This window comes from Nicotiana sylvestris, chromosome 6, assembly GCF_000393655.2.
Source record: "Nicotiana sylvestris chromosome 6, ASM39365v2, whole genome shotgun sequence".
Classification (NCBI taxonomy): Eukaryota; Viridiplantae; Streptophyta; class Magnoliopsida; order Solanales; family Solanaceae; genus Nicotiana; species Nicotiana sylvestris.
In genome coordinates, this window is record NC_091062.1 from 17580526 (window position 1) to 17606826 (window position 26301).

Consider the following 26301-nt stretch of genomic DNA (forward strand, 5'->3'; position numbering starts at 1 on the left):
CGGAATTCGGAAATGCCTAACACCTTCTTCCGGATTAACAGAATTCCTTACTCAGGATTTCTGGTTCGCAGAATAATAAACAGAGTCATATTCTCCTCGATTCAGGGATTAAAATTGGTGACTTGGGACGCCTTAAAATTCCCAAGTGGCGACTCTGAAACAAACAAACAAATCCCGTTTCGACTGTCCTTTAATTGGAGAAAACTCCCTGCACCCTCGCGGAGGCGGAAAAAGGAGGTGCGACAGTGACAATAGTGGTGCAGTTGCAAACTCGAAGGAACCAAGAAGCCATAAAATGAGTAAGCATATTGAGCGTAAATATCACTTAATTCGGGACATAACTCAGAGAGGTGATGCAAGAGTGTTGAAGATTGCGTCAGAGGACAATTTGGCAGACCCGTTTACAAAGAGCTTGATACAGAAGATTTTTGACAAGCATGTAGAAGGAATGGGTGTTAGAGTAGTAGACACATGGTTATGAGTCTAAGTGGGAGATTGTTGGGATATACTATTAACCATGCGGTTTAGACATAGTATTATATTTTATTCTTTATGGAACAATTATTTATAATGGGTGTTAGAGTAGTAGACACATGGTTATGAGTCTAAGTGGGAGATTGTTGGGATATACTATTAACCATGCGGTTTAGACATAGTATTATATTTTATTCTTTATGGAACAATTATTTATTTAATTTATTCAATTCAATAAAGTACTATTTTAAATAGATCATTTGTTATATGTGTGTCCTTTTAGTTATGTAGTAGACAATTTAGTGTATGGAGTCTTAGCTCATGCACAGAAGATTAAATTGTTGGTTCTCATAATTAATAAACTATGTTCACAATCAAAGATATTGTTGGACAAAATATCTTGATGATTGTAGCACAAGATTATCGTATAATTTGTCTTGATTATGGGAGTAGTTTTACTCCAACTTCTTATGCTAGTATACTCAATGTATATTGAACGGATCAAGTAGAGAAAATATGTTTTTGTACTGAATATATAAAATATTTCTCAAATTCATTAAATGAGCTTATACTCCTAATCTTGATATAATTATTATGATCAATGTAATTTGTTTATTGTTTTGATTTATCAAAAGGTACGACTCTATTTAGAGCTAGTATATGCCTAATAGATTGGACTATAACACAAAACATTTGTGAATAATAATTAGTTGATAGAATTCGTGACTCGGTTTTGGGTTTGATGATACCCCTTTATGTAAGCTTATAAGTTTTCATGTGAAAACCCGACCGATAGATTTTGTATCTGTCACATGAAATAGTTTAAGCAGAATTATAAAGGATTTAATTAGTTAATTGAATTAAATTTTTAGTGATTTAATTTAATTAACTGGTATTTGAAATCTTAACATGGAGAGTTAAAATAAGTGTTAATGAATTTTCGAAATTCATATTGAGGAGTTCAATTGCAGTTTTTAGTGGAATAAATTGTAATTAATTATAGTAAGAATTAATTCATGCTAATTTCGAATTAATACTATAATTAGTAGCCTCTTATTATTTCTGCGGTCCCTGCTATACCTAAAAAAAACCTGGACAGACTTGGGTAAAAAGTAGCTTGGGAGAAAAGTTATCCTTTTGAGTTAGAGTATGATTCTACTTGCAGAATCCTACACGTTTTTTAGCCCCTATTGTGGCTTAATTTCGGGTTTCTTAAAGGAAGACTAGTTTCACCAAATAACTTACCTTTCAGTTGTATTGTTCTTGTCCACCCAATAGCAAAATCGTCCGAGGTTTTACTAAGCAAATAGCAAAAGACTGCAGCCCTGAATTCTTGCTGCTTGGAAGGTTTGTGCAACTACTTCAAGAGGTTAGTGCTTCCAATCTCGTTATTATTGCGTTGTCTAGTTCACATGTATTTGATGCCTGATTTGTATGCTTGCTTCCGCTAGATATGTTCTAACAACTACATATAGTATTAGTAAACTAACCCCTCCTTGTACCCTCATACTAAAGATATCCCTTTCTGGTCTATGAATAGTAATGGTATGTTCAGTACTAACTTTGTTTATAGTATCATAAATGTGGTTACCTCCGCTATACTATATTTGAGTGGATCTGTGTTCCTAACAACTTTCTTATGACAATGTTATCATAATAGGCTTTCTACTAGATCATTTCCGTATAACATTGGCATGAATATCGACCCTACTTGCATGATTTGCAGAGCCAGCTCTAAAATTGTTAAGCACATTTTTATGGACTGCATCACTGCCGCTAGTTATTGGAGTCAAATTGGCATTAATTTTAACAATACCCCTACTAATGATAAGCATTGGCTTGATGTGGTGAGAAGTAAAAACCACAACTTTTTGGTAATATTTTCATCTGGGAGGATTTCTATGCATTTAGCCTTTGGAACCTTTGGACCAAAAGAAATCACAATAATTATGTTACCAATGATCCTTCACAGAGCTTTGTTTGTATGCGCATTTAAACTTTTGACAATCAGGCCAACGAATCCCAGGAATATTAATACCATTTCTGTTAAGTTAAACACTGATGGGGGGATTCTCTTATGGTATGAATGTTATGAATCACACTCGTGAAGAACTACTTGCTATCAAGTTTGGTTTGCTGCTTGCACTGCACCCCAAGCTGTTCCCATTGGAGATAGAAACGGACTCCACTCAGGCTCTATCACTATTAGAAAACGTTAATTTCTCCTATTTATTGTTTTATCATATATGATTGCAGGTTGTTATTGCACAGTTGATAATCCAGTACAAACATAGGGCAGGAAACAAAGTGGCACATATTTTGGCGAAGGAAGGATCAAGGTAGCCAAGCTGGATTGGAACCAACCAATTTGCAAATCCACCGTGCAGTACTAAGGCAGCTTTCTTAGCAGATAAGCTAAGGATCTCTTTGTGTTAAAAACTTCTTGGAAGATATTTGTAATTATTTGCCTAGCTTTGGGATGTTCCTAATTTACTCTACTACAACTAGGAATGATGATCCCAACGGGACATCTAGTTTGTGTGATGCTTCTATTACTCCTAGGAATGGTGATCCTGATACAGAATTTGTTTCTCGCGATTGTTGTTGAGATTTTTCTATCATTATAGTTTAAGTTATTTAAATTTGGTTTCAGTTGGTTAGAGGTAAGGTTGTTAAACGGGTGGGCCGGGCAGGGAAAAGTTGAAACTGTCCGGGTTTCGAACCGGGCCAGTTACGAGTTAGGGAGTACCGGGCTTTACGGGTTTGGGTTCATTCGGGTAAAAAATGAACCGTAAGGGTTACGGGTACAAGAGGCCGGTCAGGGTTAGTGAAATTTTTAATTTTAATTTGTATTTTGTATAACTATTGTAAGTTATATTAATATAAAATAAAAATATAAAGAATACAATGAAGATGGGAAAAAAATTGCACTTATAAATTGCAAATGCTACATTTATTTAAAAATTCAAACTTACAAATTGAAAGATTTACATTTAACAACAAGTAAAATAGTAAATTAACAAAAAAGAGTAAATTCAAAAGTTTTGCATTGCCTTAATAAGTTCTTCATAATCAATATGAACTGATTGACCTTCTTCTGTAGTGTTAAATTCAGATAGGTTACCATGTGTTAATATATCTCCAAGTTCTTTGTCTTCTGGGCTATCAACATCTTCACGTCCTTGATTTCTTCGTTTCGATCTAATCCAATCTTTGAAACATACTAAAACTTCCAAAGCATTGCTTCCCAATGAGTGACAGGTGTTTCCAAGTTGTTGTCTTGCTTGGCTAAATGCACTTTTTGATACAACATAGGGCTGCTTATCGGGCGGATTGGGCGGTTAATTACTCTTAACGGTTTGACTTAACGGTTATCGGCTTTTAAATGCACTAATCCGTTGGCCACCCGATAAGATATCGGGCGGATTGGTATCGGTTTAGCTCTTATCAGGCGGTTATTGGGCGGTTTATCGACCTATCATACATATTCACAAATCGAAATTACACCAGACATACATATCAACATATTCTTACCTATCCTCTGTTTTTGTTGTCCCGTTGTATATCCAGATCCTAGAGCAGTTTCAGCCACACATCCTTCACTTTACCGGGCTCAAGGTCTTTCAAATCTATTCGAGCACAACCAATGAATTCAGCAGCCTGAATCCCTTCATCATCATAAACTCTAATTGTTAAATGTTGAGTGGATATATCTTCAACTATGAACTCAAAGTGCTCATTCCAGATTGGATTTAAACAGTTATCCTTAACAAAGGAAACAAAATCTGGCGTTATACATTCCTCATCAGGAGATAAATAAATTAAGAAGGACAATAATAGATGGAAGTTCTCTTACAATAACTTTGCTGGTCTTTGTCCTATCGCGTAGTGGACGTATAAACAACTCAACAAAAGGATCAGACTTCTCAATGATGTCTTTATTAGTCAACTCTTTGGCTTCGATGAACTTGACTTATAATATACCAACTAGCTTTAGCTCCAGGTCACTGCAAGTAACATTAGTCCTAGACACTAGACAGACAGAGTACTGGAAAGTGGAAACTAAAGTCAAGGTTTTTTTTTTTTTATATTTAATATATATAAATCAAAATAAATTTTGAATATATATATATATTCTTAACGGGTTAACGGATTATCCGTCAAGAAAATTGAATAATCCGCCCCCAAACCGATAAGCCGTTAATAAAAAAATCTCAATCTGTTCTCCGTCCGTTAAGCCGTTAACCCCGTTACCAGTAAGCCATTAAACTTCGGCTCGATTCGGTTTTTGGTTTTGGATCGTTTTTGAACACCCCTAATACAGCAGTTGAAATTGGCACATTCAGCACGTCCCGAGCCATAGCGGAAAGAACAGAAAATTGCTTTCCATTCTCATGCCCCCATCCCAACGGTAAAATTCCTTTGTGCGAGGCTCTTTTTGCTTTTGCAAGTAGAATTGAAGTTCATCAATGTTCTTACTAGTGGTTTGAGTGTTAGAATATGTAAAAAAAATATTAAAACTATCAAGGCCTTCATCATCATCCACAGTAGTAGAAGTGGTATAATGCATAGTGACATTAATATTGCCTACATTAAGAGCATCATCATCAAATATATTTGCATAATAATTATATAATTGTTGTAAAGAATCATTTAGCTTGTCCATACAAACATATATATCTGGGATTTCAGTTGGTCCAATCTCCATATAAGTATATAAAGCATTGATTAATTGGTGACAATCAGACGTCTTAATAGAAGGACTTAAAATAGCACCAATTAAATAAATCGGATGAATTGGAAAGAAATATTTTTTGAATTTTGCTTGCATTTTTTCAACAACATCCTTATATTTTTCTTTCTTCTTAAATTCAAATAGTAGAAAAGAAATTTCAGCTATATGTACTAAAGCCATAGTAACAGTAGGGTAATATGCTATAGAAAACTCAATAGTAGTTGTATAAAATTTATGTAAAAATTTAACAACATCATTAATGGCTTCCCAAGTAGTAGTTGTTAATATACGGTTTGGATCAGTACAATGCGCATTAGCAACTTCAGTTATTGGGAATCTATATTTGTAGCAACATTTTAAAAATATATATGTATAATTCCATCTAGTAACAATTTCGTCTCGCATGAATCTATGCTTAAGGTTATGCTTGGTACACTTATTCTTAAATTCCATAATTCTAGATTGTCTATTATTTCCTTGAATAACACCAACTGCCCTTCGCAAATAGTGGTACTTATAAACATAGCAGTATGACTCTGATCTTCATCATATTTAAAAGCTATAATACGTTTTTGCACACAATAATTATCCTTTATCCAATGACATGTAATTGTCAAATAATCATTTCCATTAACAGCATGGGCAATATCAGAAGTTAGAGAATCTCTACAAGGAAGGTGGCTAAACAATAACATATGTATGTTTGATATTGTCCATGAAGTCTAAAGATATCAGATCTACTAGTACTTCTAGGGATACCTTTAAATAAAGGATTATAAATCCTTTGAATATACATAATAATATACGATGAAGAAGCAAAAGAAAAAGGTAGACAACCCAAAGCAATCATTTTTGCTAACTCCTCACGATCCTTCATTTTATCATATTTCATAAGTCCTCCAGTCATAGGGTTTAGAGTTGCTTGATTTCCATCTCCATCAGAGCCCCATTCTATAGGATGCTCAATTCTCATACTTGATTCCAAAAAAAATGAGAGCCAAATACTTGATTGCACTTTAGGTGAAGAATGAGAGAACGATAATTGAGAATATGAGTTTGAGAAATGAGAGATAAGTGAAGAAATGAAGAAGAGTGGGATATATTTGTAGTTTTTCAAAGGGCTAATTAGGTCATTACAAAAAGTGTTAATTTAAAAAAAAAAGGGCTATTTGTGCAAAATAGCCGATGGGCAACGACCCCTTGGCCCAGTAGACCTTTGCCAATGGTCAGAAAGTCAGAAACAATTAAAAATAAAAAGTAAAAAATTGAAAGTAGCTATTAAACCGGTCTGGGCCGGTTAACCGGTTTTACAGTGAATCGCGTTGGCCAGTTTTGACCGGTCCGGTTAACCGGTGAAACTAAGGTGATCGGACCAACTCCCCTTACCCCATTAACCTAGCCCACCCGGCCCCTTTTGTACCGGTCCGGGCCGGTTCTGATATCAACCGGTCTGGGCCGGTCCGAAAACGGGTTGACCCAGCTCGTTAGACTTCCTTAGTTAGAGGTTGCACCAAATGGCTGCAATTATGTTATTTGAAGTGGTTTTAGAGGGTGTTTGACTAAGCCTATAAGTTGGTCAAACTAGCTTATAAGCATTTTTCAGCTTATCTACGCGTTTGGTAAAGTTAAAAGTGCTTATAAGCACTTTAAATTTGACCAAGATTTTTACTATTTTATCCTTAAACTATTCTTTTTTTTGGAACAAAACTCTTACATCGATACTCACTGCAATTCTCATTTACTATTTAAGATAATCAAACTCTCTATTCTTTTGCATATTTGTATTTATGTGATTGTGTATTAATCTTTGAACTGTATCTAATAAAAGAGGACATATTAAATTTTTGGTGTATTGCTTTCTAAGTGCTGTGGTGATGAAGACAATGTTTGTTTCTCTTCAAATATTTTGTCCTATTTAGGTTTATTTTTTACTGAAAAACTTTTATCAATTTATTAATTATTATAACTTATGATTATATGCTTATCTTAAAATAAATTATATTTATCATAAAAGTTATCTTATCTAAACACAGTTGTATTTAAAATAAAATGACAAATAGAATATTTTGTATTTGAATCGATATGGAATCTAAAATTTTGAAGAAATTACGCCCTTATAAGCGTAAACATTTCTAAGGTTATTTAAGTCATTTTAACAGAAAAAAGCTTATCAGCATTTTTTTATCAAATACTGCAACAGCTTATTATCAATTTCAACACTTGTATCCAAACACGTAACTGCTTATTTATTAAATCAGTTTCAACACTTAAAAGTGTTTTTCAGCACCTAATGCTTATCAGCTACTTCAAATTAGCTAATCCAAACGGTCTCTTAATCTTATCAGCAATATAAGTGTCAATGGCGGACCCAAAATTTTATACAAGCGGGTTCAATTAAATGTGGCGGTGGCTATTCATATAACTTATAAATAGTATCGGGTGAGACAAGTAGGGTTTGAACACTTTTTTTTGTTCTTAAATAATTTAAACAAATATGCTTTTACGTTTTATCAAAATTAAAGAAAGAAACAAAATAAAATTCACTTTGTAGATAGGGTAATTTTTGAAGTAGGTAAAACCGTAAAATAATGTTTATTGATTTCAAGAGAAAAAATAAACTCAACAGACAATGCACTTTGATAAAGCGGGTTCAAATTTGTATTTCTACTCGTATTTTCGCTGTTTCAATTGTAATTTACTAATATATCTAGTGTAATTTCTCAGTGAAACGGGGTCAGTTGACACCATATGGGTCCGCCCCTGCTAAGCGTTCTGCTCTTTCTACTCGAGACCAAGGGGCGTGAACTTGTTGATCATGTCTCTTTGTGGAAAGTTGTATACCAATTATTTTTTGTGTTAATATAATTTGTTGGAAAAAAAAAAGGAGTAGTAAAAAGGAAGAAGTCAAAAACAAAAACCTCTGACTTTGATGTGGTGGAATCAATATGACCCACGTGTCATTATTTGGAGGGGACATCACTGACACCCATTAAGGTAAAAATAGTAGGATTCTCCTCATAAATCACAAAGCCAATTTCTCAATGGTCTATTTCCTGATTAAGATTAACCCCCCCCCCCCCTCTCTCTTAAAAAAGTTTGTTAAACAAATCCAACGGCTGACTTCACTCTCTCCCACTCCAATCCAAAGGTTGAACAATTACTCCTCCTTCAACATCACAGTTAATGACCTTTTCTCAATTTGTTCAGCTTCTTAATTACTTATACTTTTTGTATACTGGTAGTATTTATTTCTGAGAGCTATATAGTACTTGGTCCAAGTCAATGACCAGCTTCTTGATATAGACCCCAACTTCCCAGGAGAATATAGGGGCAAAATAAAGCAGGAAAAAGGTACAAATTAGCTTTGTGAATTTGGGTTCTTGAATTTGTAAGAGTTTGTTCAATTTGACTTTCAATTCTTTAGTTTTTTGTTTTTTGTGCTACTGTTTCTGGGTTTTTATCTTTTTCTTGAGTGTTGTAGAATTTAGTTACATTTTAGGGATTTTACTGATTAAAGACTTGTTCTTTATTAAGTTCATGTAGCTGTCTGCCCTTAGATTTTCCTGTGCTTTGGTGCTAAATTTTCTCCTTTCTGTTTGATTTTTGTTCCCTTTTAATGGCTGGTGGACTGGATGATGTTGAGCATAAGGTTCTTTTAGGAAAAAGCCCATTTTTTTTAAATAAACATATGTAGTCATTGCTAAATAGGATTGTTGTTGAATGACAGTGGTATATGAGCCATCGAGCACTTTGATTAGTCCACCTGGTGCCTGCTACCTCACACCGGCACATGTACTGGTAACTCTGCTCACCAATGCTTAAATATGAATTCTGGCAATTGTCCCAAGATTTGCTTTGGAACTCATGTTGCTTCACATGATCATGAAAATTGATTGGTTTGCTTAGGTTATGGTTCAATATGAGAGGCTTCCTAGATTTCTAAGTCCCTTTTCTGGTCATTTCCAAAAGAAACAGCCTAGAGTTTAGTTAACTCTTTAATGACACCAATTCCATTTCTGACATGTCATAGAATAGCAGAATTTTTCATGGTTATAGCTTCTGAAATTGGCGTTCCGTGTCTATTATCATCTAGAGGTTTCTTGTCCATTTGCCTTGTGCCCTTTTCTGGTTGGAAAAGTTGTACCAGCAGCTTCTCTCATCTCCATGCAGTATATTATAGCATCATTATTTCACGATACATGCGCTCTTCTAATTGTATCCTCATAGAATTGTATAACCCCTGCTTCTCTCCCTGTCTATCTTTTTGTGAATTATTGATTCCCAAATATCTGCTTCCTGTTAGGAATGATGAGGGCATAGTTCAGCTCTTGATATTCATTGATCTAGAATTAAGATGGACCATTGTTTTGGTTTGTGTACAGCGACGGGGAAATATTCAAGTAATAACATACATCTACAAATTTCAGCACTATCACCTAGAAGAAGTTGTAACAACAACAACAACATACCGAGTGTAATCCCACATTGTGGGGTCTGGGGAGTGAGGAGGGTAAAGTGTACGCAGACCTTACCCCTACCATGTGGAGGTAGAGATGCTGTTTACGAAAGACCCTCGGCTCAGAACGTGAAAGAAGTTGTAAACTATTACAAATTGTTCCTTCCACACATAAAATCTAGCTACAATCTAATATAAAGATTGCTTCAGACTTATGAAAAGAGAGCGAGAAAGAAACTACATATTTTGCATGACATGTTATCTATTTTTCCAGCTTAGTTTCAGTATTCTATTTAATGTTCCTCCCTTTCCTAGGTGAAGAAGTGTGTAGAGGTCAAAAAAGAAAGGAAATTTAAGATATGGTTTGCGATATTGTGGTTGTAATGGTTAAAATAAATACAAGTATTAATTACGAATCATATAAATATCATCCTCCTTGTCACAATGGTTGAGAAATTTGTTACTTTCTGTGCCTCAAAATTAGAGGTCTTGATTAGCTATTAGGCGTTTTAAAGATAAAAATGTGTGATGTTGACTAGTTTATTGAGTTATAGTTTGGAACATGGATGATTTTCCAATGAGTGGGTGGAGTAAAATGTTACTTTTGGTTTATTTAGATGTTGCGAAGTGTAAAAGTTTATTGACTAGTTTATTGGTTTATAGTTTGGAACACTGAATTAGTGTAGTCATGTTTATATCTAATACAAATGTTACCAATTTCAAAAAAAAAAGATGTTGCGAAGTGTAAAAGTAAACTCAATTGAGCTCTTGATTGTATATAGTAACTCATAAGATATTCTTGAAGATGGACCTTTAACAAAGAACCACATAGTAAAGAAACTACATAGTACTTTATTGCAAATGGTTGAAAGATCACACTATGTATATCCTCCCTGCTTAGAGATGCCCATTCTTGTTGCCTCCAGGGTTTTGTCTAGTGGCAAGAGCACAACTCGTGATGTGTGGGTTAGGCGCATGTCACAGGTTCGAACCTTACCACATGCAAAAACACGGTATTTAAGTGGAGAAGGGCAAAGGGGCAGGCCTATTATCCATTGAGGTTCGAGTTATGCGCCGTTGGCGCTTGTAGATTTCTCGATTATAAAAAAAAAGTAAAAAAAAAAAGAGATGCCCATCCTTGTTGGTCTTGTGAGAAACAATAGTTATAGCAAAATGCTAATTCCCTTATAAATTGCAAACTGTTTTGGTCTTTTCAAGGCATGCAACCAGTGATTCAAAAGCCTAAATTTATTTATTCATCTTTGCTAGTTATTGAAAATCCTGATTTAATGAATCAAATTATAATCCTTCTTTTTTACTTCTTTACCATTATCAAAAATAATAATAATTATAATAATGATATTGACCGCGATAATTCTATTGACAGTTTAGAACATTTGTCATCAAAACAAGGTTGTAATGAAATGGTGATTTCAATTATATATATCACTATCTTCCCTATCAAAAAGAAATTATTATATATTACTATCTCATCATCTTTATAAAAGATATTACTATCTCATCATGTTAAACCCTTCAAACTATTCCCTTGTCTGTATTTTTAACCCCTCTATCCTAATTTAATCCTTCAGCTAATTAATGGTTTACTGTCCATTTCCACCCGAATTGGTCTTGTGATTTTTTTCCTGTAAAAGTTTGGTGACTGTGACTCTCACGTGGAAGATTCATTGTCATTGCGCATAAGTAAGGTACTTCCTCCAGTAGTGTGAAATTGACAAGAAGAAAAGACCAAATATGAAAATATGTATAGTTTGTAACTTGCAAAATGAAGGCAGCTTTCTCTTCTTTGCTTTTCAGTAGTTTACTTCCTATTTTTCTGTGTTATTAATTTTCTCTTATTTTTGTTCAAATTTTTTTAACAGAATGTGTCATTTTCTTGAGCAACATTTCCCGAGCTTTTTGTTGATCTTACATAGCGAAGGACATGTATGGTAGTCAAACGAAATAAGAAAGTAGTGACTCACGCAATTGACTACCAAGATATCTTGTGTAAACAATTTTTGGATTTTATTTGTCTGAAACAACTTAAACCTGAATATCTAGAATTTCACTCTTAAATTTCAGTCAGTGGTATTGTCAATGGAATGCTCCCTTTCCCATGAACAGCTATTTTCTTCTGTTCTCAGATCATTGGAATTATTTATTCATGTTCAAATAGATCCTGAGGGGTAGTAGCTGTTGTTCAAATAGATCCAATATCAACAATTGATAAGTATTGAAGTGTTAACTCACAGCATCTACTATTCCTGTTTCATTTTTTTTTTTTTTTTTTTTTTTAAAATGCACAGCATGATAACTAGAATAAGGTTTCATTTGCCCATATATTTGTACTTTCTTATCCTGCCGAAACTGTGTATAATTTGGTTCTCATGATTCAAAGATGGTCTTGCGCAGGATAATGGGTACCCCTAGAGAAGAGGCAACAAACAAAGTTCCCTCCGAGAATTTACAGCCGAAGCCAGACACTGATCCTGACCCTGCAACCAACAACCCAGAGTTAAAAGAGAAAGGGAGCTGTGAATCAATCTCAGCTGATGTTGTTTCTGGTGAATTGCAGAAGAGACTGAGTCCTGCTACTGACGCACAAGCATCAAAAAGTAATCAAGAGGAAACTACACATCCTTCAACATGCCAAGACGTGTCAAATAATGTGTCACAATCTAATCAAGAAGATATTTCTCTTTCTAAAGTACAAGAGTACCAGTCAGAAACTGTGCGGCAGAAACAGGGTCTTAAGAGTGAGGGTGATGCATCTGGATGTAGTCATCTTCTTATTTTACCAAAGGACTCAGATGCAAAGTCATGTGGATCAGAATCTGGTGTAATAGAGAAAGTGGTTTCCCCATTATCTAATAAGGCATCAAATTCTTCAGATCAAATACAAAGTCAGACCATGGAGGTAGTTGTATCACGATCTGATCAACAACTAGTGACTTATCCCGCAAGGCCTGAGAAAACTTTGGATAAGTTGCAACCGAGGCGAAACCCTGATACTAGTGGCCATGGGTTGCCATCTGATCGTGGTAATACTCTCTTCAAGTTACCTGAAAAACCATTAGAAGATGGATATAACTGGCGAAAGTATGGTCAGAAGCTTGTCAGAGGAAATGAGTTTACTCGGAGTTATTATAAGTGCACATACCCTAATTGCCTAGCAAAAAAGCAAGTGGAGAGATCACATGACGGGCATATTACAGATGTCCACTATATTGGGAAGCATGAACATCCGAAAACTCCAAGTGGTCCGCAGACCCCCCCTGGATTGGTGGTCCCTTTGCAAATGAGACAACCAGACATTCCAATGCTCACTGCATCAGAAGAAGGTACTCAAAATTTCTGAGCGAATTATGAGTTTCTTTGATCTAGAATCTTTACTAATTTTATTTTGTGACATTTATTAGCTGAAGGCGAGAAATCTACTGTGCCTGGAGAAACATGTGAACCTAGTAAGCCATCAGAGGCCCCGCTTGCATTGGACATTGTATCACCTGCTATGCAGGTTACGCCTTTGAAGCCACATAAATTAGAAAATGAGGTGGATAAGAATCGTGGTCCAGACTCAAAAAGACAGTATGTTAAATCCCATGCCGTGTTTGTCTTTGGTGTTTTAAGATCTATATACTCTCTTAAAGTTAATAGTTAATGCAATTATTTTGCAACAGAAAAAAAGATATAGCTAAGGATGATACTCCACCTATTAAGTCCCATAGTGAACCACGGCACATTGTTCAGACCGTGAGCGAAGTAGATATAGTCAACGATGGTCACCGCTGGCGCAAATATGGGCAAAAATTTGTAAAAGGCAATCCAAATCCAAGGTACATATAATTATTACTCTTAAACTTATATTTGCAAATCTGGTATGCCAGTGCCCGAGGATTCTTTTTATCATCACTTTTGAATATCAGGTGTTATCTTTCCTCACTATCTTTTTTCATCCTCAGAATATTTTCGCGCAGAGCTGTTACACAGTAATCTCACAAATACATTTAATGTTGAAACTATTAGTAATTTTGAAAACTAGACTATTGGTGGAAAAAGGATCTTTCTTTTTGGTTCACTTCCACTTTTTCTCCTGCAGTTACTGATAATCTGGAAAGATAGATTTACAGTGAAGATTTGTGCATTTGTACGTCTAAATGTAGTCCACCCCTATGACTAAGTAGTTAATGGTTTCTGCAGTCAGTTATTTGTACCATGTTTTTAAAACATCTCTACATAGGTCATAGTGGAGCGAATAGGAGTGCAGGAGTATGTTAGATGCGTCTTATACAGTAGATATAGTCGACATGTTCTAACTCCTTTGTTAGGGTTGATAAGGTGCAATGGTTTGAGCACAAAGCTTCAGAGTTTTTCCCAAGGAGATATGTATCATGAATATCTAATCCTCTTTTTCTTTGTTTTGGTATAAAACTATTGGTTCTTCTTTTCTTTTGGGGATAACAGACTTGTGGTGGGATAGGAAATAGGGGTGCCTCTAGATGTGTCTTGGCTTTGGTCAAACTTAAATGAATGCATCTGATTGATCTTTATGCATGCACACACAAACTAGATACACATGATTATATGTGTCATATTGTTTGCTATCAGCGTCAACAAGGTACACTATATGTCACTCTTCTAACATGGACAACCTTTTAAAGGAAGTTGTTTCAGTGGAGCTCCTTTTCTGTTCTCTTCTTTAAAACATATGTGTAATAAACAATTTTAGTGACGCGTCCATTATCCATTGAGTTTCGAATCATGCGCCGTTTCCCTCTGAGATTTCTCGGTTCCTAATTCGGTTATGGTCAAGTCATTGTCACCCTAATTTACATACTATTAATATATCTGAATGAATGCTGTTAAGATACGTAACGCCACATATTGGTTGTGCAAGTGTTGCAAAAGAGGTCTATAATGATCCTAGGCTACTCCAACTCTTGCCTTAAGGTTTTGGGTTGGATGCGCAGATTCTTTTACATAATATCAATGTCAAACTAGTAAGTACATTCTTTCGCCCATAGTTCCATTCTTAGACCCATTTTCCCTCCTATTATTCGTTGTTTCGACCTACTCTATATATTTGTTAGGACCCAAACCCATGTCACGTATTGTTCGCTTTGGGCCTAAGCTTGCACGGATTTGTCTTTCGGGCTACGGTACCTCAAGCCCCAAAAGTACGCGTACTATGTGAACTTGTGTCATGCTTATAAAGCTCTTCACTTTCCTTTCCCATTCCGATGTGGGATTCACCTAAGATGATATGTGCATCCCTTCTTTAGAAGCTTGCCAGCCTAGAAGCCTACCGGTCCTGCTTGACCCGCCCTCCGTCATGGGCATCACAATTCACCCCCCCTCCCCCCTCCCCCTCAGCGAGGACACTGAGGTTTGCCCCACCATCGTACTGAGGGAGATTCGGCTCTGAAATCATATTTGTCACAACCCAAGCCCATGGCATGTATTGTCCGCTTTAAACCTAGGTCCACACAAGTTTGTCTTTCGGGCTACGCCACATTGAGCCCCAAAAGCGCGCGTACCATGTGAACTTGTGTCATGCCTTATAAAGCCCTTCACTTTCCTCTCCCATTCTGATGTGGTATTCGCCTAAGGTGACATGTGCACCCCTTTTTCAGAAGCTTGCCAGTCTTGCTTGACCCGCCTTCCGACATAGGCATCACATTATCGCTTTGGGACTTCCTATCAAGCTACACTAGACAGCTCTCTCAATTCAGCTCATTGAACCCCTTACTGTTTGAACACTTTGTGTGTGATGAAATGGTGGAGTGCTGCTGAAATGCTATATGATAGGAGGATACCTACCAAAGTGTACGGCTAGTTCAATAAGACACTTGTAAGACCGACAATATTAAATAAGAGCGAATATTTGGTCTTTGAGACCCACACTTCCATTTCAATTTCCCGTAAGTTTTAGCTTGTTTTGATGGCTTCTATTCCTTCTCGAGTGCACCAAAATTACCAAGGTGATCTGAATACATTATTGTTAATCAGTTAAATGAAAAATGACCGTCCCATAATTAAAAATTAATAAAAGTGTATCTTTTTTATCTTAGGAGTCAGGGATATGGTAAAGGAGTATGGGTACGGGTATTAAGTTATAATAACATCAACATACCCAGTTTAATCCCACAAGTGGGGTCTGGGAAGTGTGCGGTGTACGCAGACATTAACCGTACCTTGTGGGAGGTAAAGATGTTGTTTCCGTTAGGCCTCGGCTCAGGAAAAGAGTTTTCAAAATCGGTTTGAAAAAAAAAACTAGTAAAAAGATATGGTGAAAATACTGTAAGAAGGAAAGGAAAAGTACTGCCAGCAAAAATAGTAAAGGCATATCCAAATAAAAGAAACAACAACAGTAAAAGTAGTAAAAATACCTTTCCTGATAAAAAAATACTAGTTTAATCAACTTAAATAATCCTCCTACTTTATCCAAGCATGTGATTCATACTCCTTCCATTTCAATTAATAGCGGCGAAGTTTGGCTAGACACAAAGTTTTAAGAAAGAACAAAACTACGAAAGACTTGTGAAACTTGTGACATTAAATATGTCATAATTTTGTGTGCCTATAAAACTTACAACAAATAAATGTATATTATGACATATGTAAGTTTATATTTCGACATTTAATTGAATATATTAAATTAAATTCTTTGTAAACACTTAATATTTTATTCATAAAATTATCTCTTTTATAGCTAGTGTTGTAGTACTTTATGTGAATATGTGTATGATATAAACCCAAAATAAAACCCAATACCCAATCAACATGTACTTCTTGGCCGTAGGTGTAGTCAAAGCACCCAAGTTAGGTTCACCAAATCCGGCCCACACCCACACCCACACCCATGTTGGATTGACACGGGTGCGGCAAAGAATTTGAAGGTTCCAAGCAACATAGAGTTTACTCTAAATTGTGTTCCTTTTGTGTTATGTTGGTGTGTTGGAACTTTCCAATTGCCTCTAGAAGACCTAGATGCTATGGAATCAACCCCTAAAAACCAGGGGCGGACCTACATTGTGGGTTGAGGGGTCACGGGACCCCGTTAGCCTTGGCAAAAATCCTATATATATATATACATATATATGGGACCCCTTAAATATTTTAAGTGTGCCCCCTAAACACAAAGAGACTAACTGGACAAGTGGCTGCATTGGCCATTTAAGTTCTGATTTTGGAAGTGATGCAAGTTCGAATCCCACCTTCAGCCTTTTCTATTCCTTTTCAGCTTTTTTCCCTCCTTTCTATGTCTGTTCTGCCTTTTCTACTCCTTTTCAGCTTTTCCCTCCTTTCTATTTAGAGTACAATGTAATTTATATTTAATAGCAAATTGCTTTATTTTTTTACTTTTGTCCTTTTTTTTGAATCAATTATAATTTAGTACTAATATATAATAGTCAACTTAATTAATATTTTAGTTCTTTGAATACAATGTAATTTATATTTAATAGCAAATTGCTTTGTTTTTAACTTTTATCTTCTTCCTTTTTTGAATTCAATTATAGTTTAGTACTAGTACATAATTGTCAACCTAATTAATTTTATTCTTTTTCAAATTCATCCCTTAAAATTGAAATCATCAAATTGCAACTTATCGGTCCATAAATGAAAAAATACATATCATTTTGTGACAACCTTTTTCAACAATCTGACTCGGCAATGACAACTAATAGTTTGAGACTCTTTTTCAGTTCTTTTAGTATTACCTTACTCTTTATCTTGAATTCTTTAATATGTCTTTGATAAATTTACGTTTGAACGCCCTTTTGATCACTGCCCCCTTTTTTTTTATTTATTAAAAACTAGAATTTTAAAGTATGAAACATGCTTAATCAAACACCTTGCCTTCCCATAGCATCCATTTTGCGAAGAAATCTCTCTCTCTCTCTATATATATATTTATATATATATATTTATTTATTTATTTTTCTTTTTCTTTAGAACTTTTTTTGTTAATACTTAAATGATAAGTCATCATAATCATTAAGTTTTCAATGAGTTACATGCCGAATTTTATCGCTAGTGACTAGCATACAGTGGTGCCCCCGTCGTGCTCAAATCCTGGGTTCGCCTCTGCTAAAAACTATCTAAACGTTGCTTGCCGCTGTTAAGATTATATGACTTCTAGGTTTAAAATTGAATTTTAATTCTTCTTGTCTAGTCTGAATTCTTTTGAATCTCATGTTTGAGATCCACCTATACGTTACTATTAAGTTCTAATTTAAGTTGTATTAGTTTATAAAAAATAATTTTTCCACACAATTCTCCTAAGTTGGGTAAGCGATCCTTTCTAATCATATTACCAGATTATTGGATAGGTCCTTGTCAAAAAAATGGAAGCATTATCTATACCGACTCTATAATCTTGGTGAAAGACACTGAAATCTAACCATGCTTCTATAGATGATCACACCTGCGGTGCTTTGGTCGCACCTGCAGTGCTTTGGTTCACACCTGCAATGCTTTGGTTCGCACCTGTGGTGGTTGCCTGGCAGATTCCGTTGTAACTTCTTGACTGAACTTTATAAGAAATGAAAGCAATTATGCATCCAATCAAAATAATGCTACTACCTCTCTCCCAAATTTCATGAGTTATTTTTACTATTTTTAGTACAATTTTTCTGTTATCTTGTCCTAATATAAGCGAAAAGTTTTTCTATGGTCCCTGTGCGATCCTCCATTTACCCTGGTAAGACATGTTCTCAACTGGATTCTTCTGAGTCTTCTCAAGTCCAACATGGACTTTAGAAATCAGATGTAACATTACAACAGAAAATTTCCATTTTCATTTTTTTTCAAAAAGAGAGAAGATAGAATACCACCAAACATGCCCAGTATTAAATTGGAATACCAAAATGCAAAAATATACTTTGAATTTAAAACCTCTTAATCAATGTTCTTGATGTCCATGGAAAAATCCAACCGTGCCAAAAGAAACCCTTTTTCTTTTGGGGGTTTTGCATTTTTTTTTTTGTGTTTGTGGGAGGGGGGTTGAGATTATGGCAATTAGCACTCAGCAGTTATCAGACATGAGTCTAGTAGTTTCTGTTTTTGTCAAATAAGAACTATGCTTGTTTTCTATAAGCATGGTTATAGTACATGTATGGTCGCTTGAAGGATCATATCTTGTAAACAATTACCATAGTTGCTGAAATTTGACACTCGGCCTATAGAAGTGTATAACGTGCATAATGTATTAATACAATCGTCTATGTTTTCTAATTGCCAAAATTAATTGTCTTTATATTCTGTAGTCCCCATCACGTTGTGTGTCGCTTTGATACCTTGTTTCTTATTTTCCACTTTATGTCAGCTTTTCTCATTCCATTTCCTCTTCTCTCTCTAATGCCAACTTCTCCTTTATTTATAGGAGTTACTACAGATGCTCAATTGCTGGTTGCCCTGTGAAGAAGCATGTGGAGAGGGCATCCCATGATCCAAAAATGGTCATTACAACATATGAAGGGCAGCATGACCATACCATGTCATGGTTTAGGACTTTAAGCCAAATTACAGCGGCGCCTGATCTCAGTTTAACAGGCGTAAGTGGAGAATCCAGATTGGAATCAGGTGAAACCAAACATGTATCTCAATCGGGTGAAACCAAACATATCGGAGAGTCCAAAGTTGAATCAGGTGAAAACAAACATGTCGGAGAGTCCAAATCTGAATCAGGTGAAAACAAACATGTTGGAGAGTCAAGAATTGAATCAGGTGAATCGGGTGAAAACAAACATGTTAATATTGACATGGTTGTTCATATTGGTGCAAATTGAGTATGAACTTTCTGATGCAAAGTGATCAACTTATCCAGATATAGAGTTCCTTAGCTCAGCACCATTCGTCTAATCTTACAAAATTGTTCAATTATTCTCTTCATGGTCATATTTCTATAAGTATACTTTCTAACTCGTTATGGGCGATGCAGGTGTGAGATTTGTATATTCACTGTATAATTTATGTTTCTCATCTAACGAGAAAAGAATGTAGGTTTTATCATAAATAACCAATTATCGACAGTTCATCAGGCTGCTTTAGTTTCTGGCATTTAGTTTTTATAGAAAAATCAGATGCTTAACTGCACTACTGCTGTATCTTTGCTATTTCTTTCTTCTAGTCAACATTTTTCACAATAGTTTTCTAGCAATGTCTTGATTGTAGCATTTGCCATTGCAAGCAGATCGGATCATCCATATAATATACAAAAGAAACTCCAGATATTTGAGATCTTTCTCTTTGAATCATTCAGAAGTAGGGCCGGGGGGGGGGGGGGGATCCTTGCCAAGTCGAAGTTATTCATTTCATTTGCTACTGGAGCCCCTACTATTACTATTCAAGACGAAAAGAGGATTGAATCGAATACGGAAAGGTCATTGGTCTAGAACCCATAGGCACCGGACCGAGGTATGAAATGAAGGACAAGTTTCACTCGCTTCGGGCTCAATCTTAGATGGAAGAGTCCAATGAGTCCACTAGTCCATCAATGGAAATTCGATAGAAAGCTCAAGTGAGAAAGTCACAATCCATTGAATAAGATCGGCTTAAAGTGAGCTCAAAAAAGAAAGAAAAGTAGGCACTTTTAAGGCCAGTGTGGAGTAGCTAGAACGAATGGGAGGTAATTTGTCCACTGTAAAGAAGTTTAAGACAGTTTGTTTACACTATATTGCTGATTGATGAGGTCCAAAGTAACCCTCATTCCATCTTCCTAACCTCCGGGGTTTGGCTGGCTGAGTGGCTGTTAGCGGATAACATGATTAATCAAAGAGTTACATGACGACATGTGATGATACATCAAATAGATCCGAATGACATGATTATCGAAGAGTTACATGACGACTATGTGTGATGATACATCAAATAGATGCGAATAACATGATTATCGAAGACAGAGCGGACCCAGGATTTGAGCATCACGGGGTGATGGGTATAATTTATTCATATATTTTTATATGTTAAATATTAAAGATTTTAAATAAAACATGAATAAATATACCATGTTCTCCCATATTGTCTAACATACTTCGCAGGAGGAAGAGCGTATGAAAATTAAAGAAAAGAAGCAAAAAAGAGTGAGAATTGAGTAGTCAACCGGGAATGAAGAAGCAAAAATAGCACACCATAGTTGCGACAATGGCAATTGGAATTCATGAAGCAAATTACATAGTTGCAACTAGCAAAGTATAGTTGAAACTATGGTTCTTCCTCTGCAGAATGAAACTCATTTGGCAAAGTTATAGTTGCACCTACAATTTTCATAGTTGCAATTACAATTTCCATAGTTGCAATTACTATTTCCATAGTTACAACTATGGAGAACCTTAGGCAAGAAAACTCTATAAATAGAGTGTGAATTTTGAAGAGAAGACATCGAGTCTTGAGCAGAGAAGAACTATTCTTGGTCTCTATTTTGTCTCTAATATTCCTAAGTCCTAGTAGTTATCCTTTTGTGAAAAATAATATCTTTGTACCAATTCTTCGTATTTCTAAACTAGGTTCTTCTTACTTCATAATGGAGTAATGTTTTTTTGTTGGGATAGTTGATGAATCTTGCTATATATATTATAATACTATCTCAGTTTTAATACATTCTTGGTTTGGAACTTTCTATTTATATTTTATATTGTACTATAATAATAGTTTTTAACTAATCATTGTTAGCACTTCTATATATTTTATCTTTAAGTTACTCTTATATTAATTTTGTAATTCTCACGGAGCAAAATTAATATATAGTAACTATTGAATAAAATAGTGAAGTGAGAGTAATTATTAGTAAGCTATTATTAAAAGTCTGTAATCTTGCTTACCTCAATTATTTTTTCTCACGGAGGAATTGTAGTCGCAAGAGTATTGATTTAGTAAAAATATTCTCACGAAGTTTTTACTATATTTAGCACAATTCAGACCAGAAGATATTTCGATTTAACCGTCACCAGTTTTAACTCAATTAATTACATAACCTCACGGAGTGTTATTAGTTGATTAATTCTGGGTGAGATAAGATATAATTGTATTAGCAATAAACAATTATCCTTTAGAGAAATACATGTAGAAAGTGAGATTTTATTATAATATATTATCAAGTGAATTCAACGATTCCCAACTCTTTTAAATCACAAATCTTTCGAAAGTTGTTTAATTTTGTTAAGTATTTAACAAGTTTTAATTTTACAAACTTTTCATCAATCTGATTCTCTCAAATAGTAGTTGAAATATTAAAAGTCTGTAGCATAGATGTTCCAATCTTTGTGGGACGATATCATAAACTACACTAGAATTTGACAAAGCACGAGCAGGAAAATCTTATACACATTGGCCTAGTCAAATTTTTGGCGCCATTGCCAGGGATTGGCATATATCTACTTCAGATTAAATATTTTATTACTAATTTGAGACCTTATTATTGTTATTTATCTGCTAGTATTATCACTAATTACTAAGTAGTACTATAACTACTACTGTAATATTAATATTATTATTTTCTTTTTGTAACAGCACTTTAAAAAGAAAAAAAAAATATTAGTACTTCTTCCTATTATTGCTATCATTAGCTTACCTTCATTATATTTAGTGTAATTATTATTAGTACTATCACCTCTTGTATCATTTTTTTCTCATTGCCAGTACTTCGACGCACTTTTATTTTTATTTTTCAATATAGTTTGTTGTTACATATTATTTATTTCTTATCATTGTTTATTTATAATTATTTTTATGTAATATTATATTATTATTGTTATTATTAGTACTTCTACAATGTTATTCTTACTGATCACTATTATTAACTAGTACAACTTTTGTTTATAATTAATAATACTATACTATTTCAATTCATTGTTAGTATTACTACTGATGCTTACTTGTTAGTTTCATTGTTTTATATTTTTATTTTATTTTACTAGACTAATTACTAGTATTATTATCTATAATATTGTGGTATTTGTTTTTCTTCACTAACTATTTATATTTGAAATTTACTTTAGTTTAGTTATTAATTACTAGTACTATACTAGAAATTAATGTTATTTTTTTTTACTTTCAAAATTTTAAGTAGTTTATGACCCACTCTTCTATAAAAGAATTGGCTAATTACGATCGTGAAATTGAAAGATATCTTCAATTGCGCAGGAAAGAACAAACATCGTCTTCTCAAGGAGCAACTTGTGAAGAAATGGAAAATCAGAAAGCAGAGGACATTAATCCACTTGGGATCCCACCACCAGTCCATGTAGAAGAGCAATTTGATGAAGTGGAGTCAAGGCCAGCAAACAGAATCCTTAGGGATTATGCTAGACCTAATCACTTCAACTGTGAATCTAGTATCAGCAAGCCCCTAGTGGCAGCCAACAACTTTGAAATCAGGACCGGCCTGATTCAGACAATTCAACAATCTTGTATCTTCATTGGTGATACAAGTGAAGACCCACATAGTCATTTAATTGATTTTCTAAAACTTGTAGAAACTGCTAAGTAAATGGAGTACCTCCTGAAGCTATCAAGTTAAGGCTATTTCCTTTTTCTTTAAAAGGATATGCCAAGACTTGGTTGCGAAGTTTGCCTCAAGGGTCCATTACGACATGGGACCAGATGACTCAGAAGTTTTTAAATAAATATTTTTCCCCTGCTAAAACAACAAAGTTAAGACAAGACATATCTAATTTCTTGCAGACTGACACTGAGTCAGTTTATCAAGCTTGAGAAAGATTAAAAGCAATATTAAGAAAATGCTCACACCATGGCATTCTTGAACATATGCAATTGTACATTTTTTATCACAGGCTAAAACCATCTGCTAGAAATGTGATAGATGTAGCTGCAGGAGGTTCTGTAATAGGCAAAACCATAGAGGAAGCATTGCAACTATTGAATGAAATTTCTGAGAACGCTATCCAATGACCATCTGAGCGTGTAATCATTAAAAATGCTGCTACGGTAAATCAGATTGATGCTTTAAATACACTAACGCAACAGATTGTTTCTTTGGCATAAAAGTTTGAATCTTTTCAGGTGAATACACAACAATCAAACCACTATGAGGTTTGTGACATATGCGGAGGAAACCACCAGAACCATGAATGTCAAGCAACCAATCAAACGGATGAACATGTTAATGTCATCGGTTACAAGTCACATCCTTTTGGGAGTCCAATGGCACAGAAGCATCCAGGATTTCAGTGGAGTAACCCAAATGGTGCAGAAAACTCTCAAAGCTTCCAGAAACAACGGTACAGGGTCCACTGGGATACCAAAGTCAAAATCGTGGGCAGCCGAGTTACAGACCTTATCAGCAAGCAGGACCATATCAACAAACAAGGTCATACCAGCAGAGGCCCCAACAAGCTCATCCAAGTCTTGATGACCTTTTGTACAAATATATTAAGGTCACTGATGAAAAGATGGAAACCCAAAATTTATCCCTCAAAAATCTGGAAATTCAGTTAAGCCAATTGACAGCTCTTGTGTCAGAAAAGATTCAGGGTCCCTTACCAAGCAATACAGAGAAAAATCCAAAGGAGCACCTTAAGGCCATCACTTTACAGTCAGATAAGGAACTTGATGAACCTTATGGAGACAAACAAGAAAAGAACCAGATAGAATAACAGGTAGACAAGGGTAAGAATTTTGAAAACCATCTGAACCATCAAAGGAGAAAGAAATAAAGAATAAGGAAGAAAAAAATTCTAAAAAAATGGCTGCCCCACCTGTGAAAATTCCTTTTCCACAAAAAATGAAACGAGAAAAGCTTGATGGTCAATTTGCAAAAGTTTTGGAAATCTTAAAACAGATTCATATTAATATTCCTTTTACTGATGCTTTGTTGCAAATGCCTTCATATGCCAAATTTTTAAAAGAAATTTTGTCAAGCAAAAGGAAATTGGAAGAAGTTTCTGTGGTAATGCTTACTGAAAAATACAGTGCTATATTTCAAAATAAGCTACCACAAAAACTTGGTGATCCTGGCAGTTTTACCATTCCATGCACTTTGGGAGGTGTATATTTTGAAAAAGTACTTTGCGATTCTGGAGCTTCAATAAATTTGATGCCATTTTCTATCTTTAGAAAATTAGATCTTAGTGAAATGAAGAACATAGGTATTTCTCTTCAGTTTGCAGATCAAAGTACTAAGAAACCTAAGGGAATAATTGAAAATGTGCTTGTAAGAGTAGATAAGTTTATTTTCCCTGTATATTTTATAGTACTTGAAATGAAAGAATGTCCTGATGAACCGATAATTTTGGGTAGACAATTTCTTACTACAAGAAGAGCAATCATAGATGTTCATCAAGGGCAACTAATCTTGAGAGTTGATGAAGAAAGAGTCATTTTTGATATGCAAAAGATACTAAGATTTTCAGGAGATGAGGCATCATCTTCATGCTTTTCTATTGACATGATTAGTGATCTTGCAGATGAATTCAAAGATCAATTAATTTCATATTCAATGAAAATATATTTGACCAAATCAGGCACCGCACAAGATGATGATCCCGCAATTAGGAGAGAAGCCGAAATACTGGAAAAAGATTCTAAGGATAAGGAGATGCAATCAGAAGAAGTCAACCAAAAATTGAACTCAAAGTTCTTCCTTCTCATTTAAAATATGTTTATCTTGAGCAAGAATTATTTCCAGTAATTATTTCATCTTCTTTGACTGCAAAACAAGAAGAAAGACTAATTCAAGTCTTAAAAGCACACAAAGGAGCCTTAGGATGGACTGTAGAGGATATCAAAGGGATTAGTCCAGCAATTTGTACGCATAGAATCCTCATGGAAGATGGCTACAAGCCAATAATCCAACCCCAAAGGAGATTGAATCCTGCAATGCAGGAACTGGTGAAAAAGGAGATTGTCAAGCTTCTAGCGGCAGATATTATTTACCCAATTTCAGATAGCCCTTGGGTAAGTCCAGTTCAGGTAGTACCAAAGAAAGGAGGTATGACAGTTATAAAGAATAAAAATAATGAACTCATACCTACGATGACTGTTACAGGATGGAGAGTCTGTATTGATTATAGACGTCTCAATGATGCTACCAGAAAAGATCATTTTCCTTTACCATTTATTGATTAAATGTTAGAAAGAATTGCAAGATATGGTTTTTACTGTTTTCTTGATGGCTATTCAGGGCGTCATACCTCCTTTTTCCGCCCCCGCGAGGGGTGAAGGAGTTTTTCCAATTAAAGGACAATCGAAACGGGATTTGTTTATTTATTTCAGAGTCGCCACTTGGGAGATTTAGGGTGTCCCAAGTCACCGGTTTAATCCCGAATCGAGGAAAAGAATGACTCCGTTTAACAGTCCGCGAACCAGAAATCCGGATAAGGAATTCTGTTAACCCAGGAGAAGGTGTTAGGCATTCCCGAGTTCCGTGATTCTAGCACGGTCGCTCAACTGTCATATTCGGCTTGTTTATCTGATTTTATACAATTATGAGCTCATGTGCAAGTTTTAACTTTTAACCGCTTTTGTCATTATTATTATATATTTTTATCAAGAATTGCAACATCATGGAAATACATCTCCAACCACGTCACATCAATGCACCCGTGGTTGTTGGCACATTTCAACTCTGGTTGAGATTTAGATTTGGGTCACATAAATGTGCACCCGAGTTTTA

At 35.0% G+C, this 26301-nt stretch overlaps 2 protein-coding genes and 1 non-coding gene across 6 annotated transcripts; 2 read left to right on the top strand and 1 right to left on the bottom strand.

Annotated features, from left to right (window-relative positions):
- Positions 1 to 8329: 8329 nt before the first annotated feature.
- On the top strand, positions 8330 to 19816 carry LOC104225436 (probable WRKY transcription factor 20). 4 transcript variants are annotated; one of them, XM_070148609.1, is made up of 6 exons: positions 8330 to 8560; positions 9592 to 9756; positions 12081 to 13009; positions 13088 to 13256; positions 13349 to 13504; positions 19054 to 19816. In XM_070148609.1, the coding sequence occupies exons 2-6, from the start codon at positions 9749 to 9751 to the stop codon at positions 19457 to 19459; spliced, it is 1668 nt and encodes a 555-aa protein (XP_070004710.1). In that variant the 5' UTR covers positions 8330 to 8560; positions 9592 to 9748; the 3' UTR covers positions 19460 to 19816. The 4 variants fall into 4 exon arrangements, with proteins under 4 accessions (XP_070004710.1, XP_009775524.1, XP_009775526.1 ...); XM_009777222.2 differs by lacking the exon at positions 9592 to 9756 and adding an exon at positions 8937 to 9007 and having other exon boundaries at positions 8331 to 8560; XM_009777224.2 differs by lacking the exon at positions 9592 to 9756 and having other exon boundaries at positions 8331 to 8597.
- Positions 19817 to 23318: 3502 nt separating this feature from the next.
- Positions 23319 to 23425, bottom strand: LOC138872249 (small nucleolar RNA R71). The gene has a single exon (XR_011400716.1). It is a non-coding gene; the product is annotated as a small nucleolar RNA R71 (small nucleolar RNA).
- Positions 23426 to 24372: 947 nt separating this feature from the next.
- LOC138870309 (uncharacterized) lies at positions 24373 to 25281 on the top strand. Its single transcript, XM_070148102.1, has one exon. The coding sequence runs from the start codon at positions 24373 to 24375 to the stop codon at positions 25279 to 25281; it is 909 nt and encodes a 302-aa protein (XP_070004203.1).
- Positions 25282 to 26301: the final 1020 nt, after the last annotated feature.

What these genes read in the sequence shown, in the direction of transcription:
- LOC104225436 (XM_070148609.1), top strand. An exon ending in GGTCCAGACTCAAAAAGACA is followed by an intron (nt 13,257 to 13,348) that starts GTATGTTAAATC and finishes ATTTTGCAACAG; the next exon opens with AAAAAAAGATATAGCTAAGG. An exon ending in AAAGGCAATCCAAATCCAAG is followed by an intron (nt 13,505 to 19,053) that starts GTACATATAATT and finishes CTTTATTTATAG; the next exon opens with GAGTTACTACAGATGCTCAA.
- LOC138870309 (XM_070148102.1), top strand. Translation starts at nt 24,373, where the DNA reads ATGGCTGCCCCACCTGTGAAAATTCCTTTTCCACAAAAAATGAAACGA.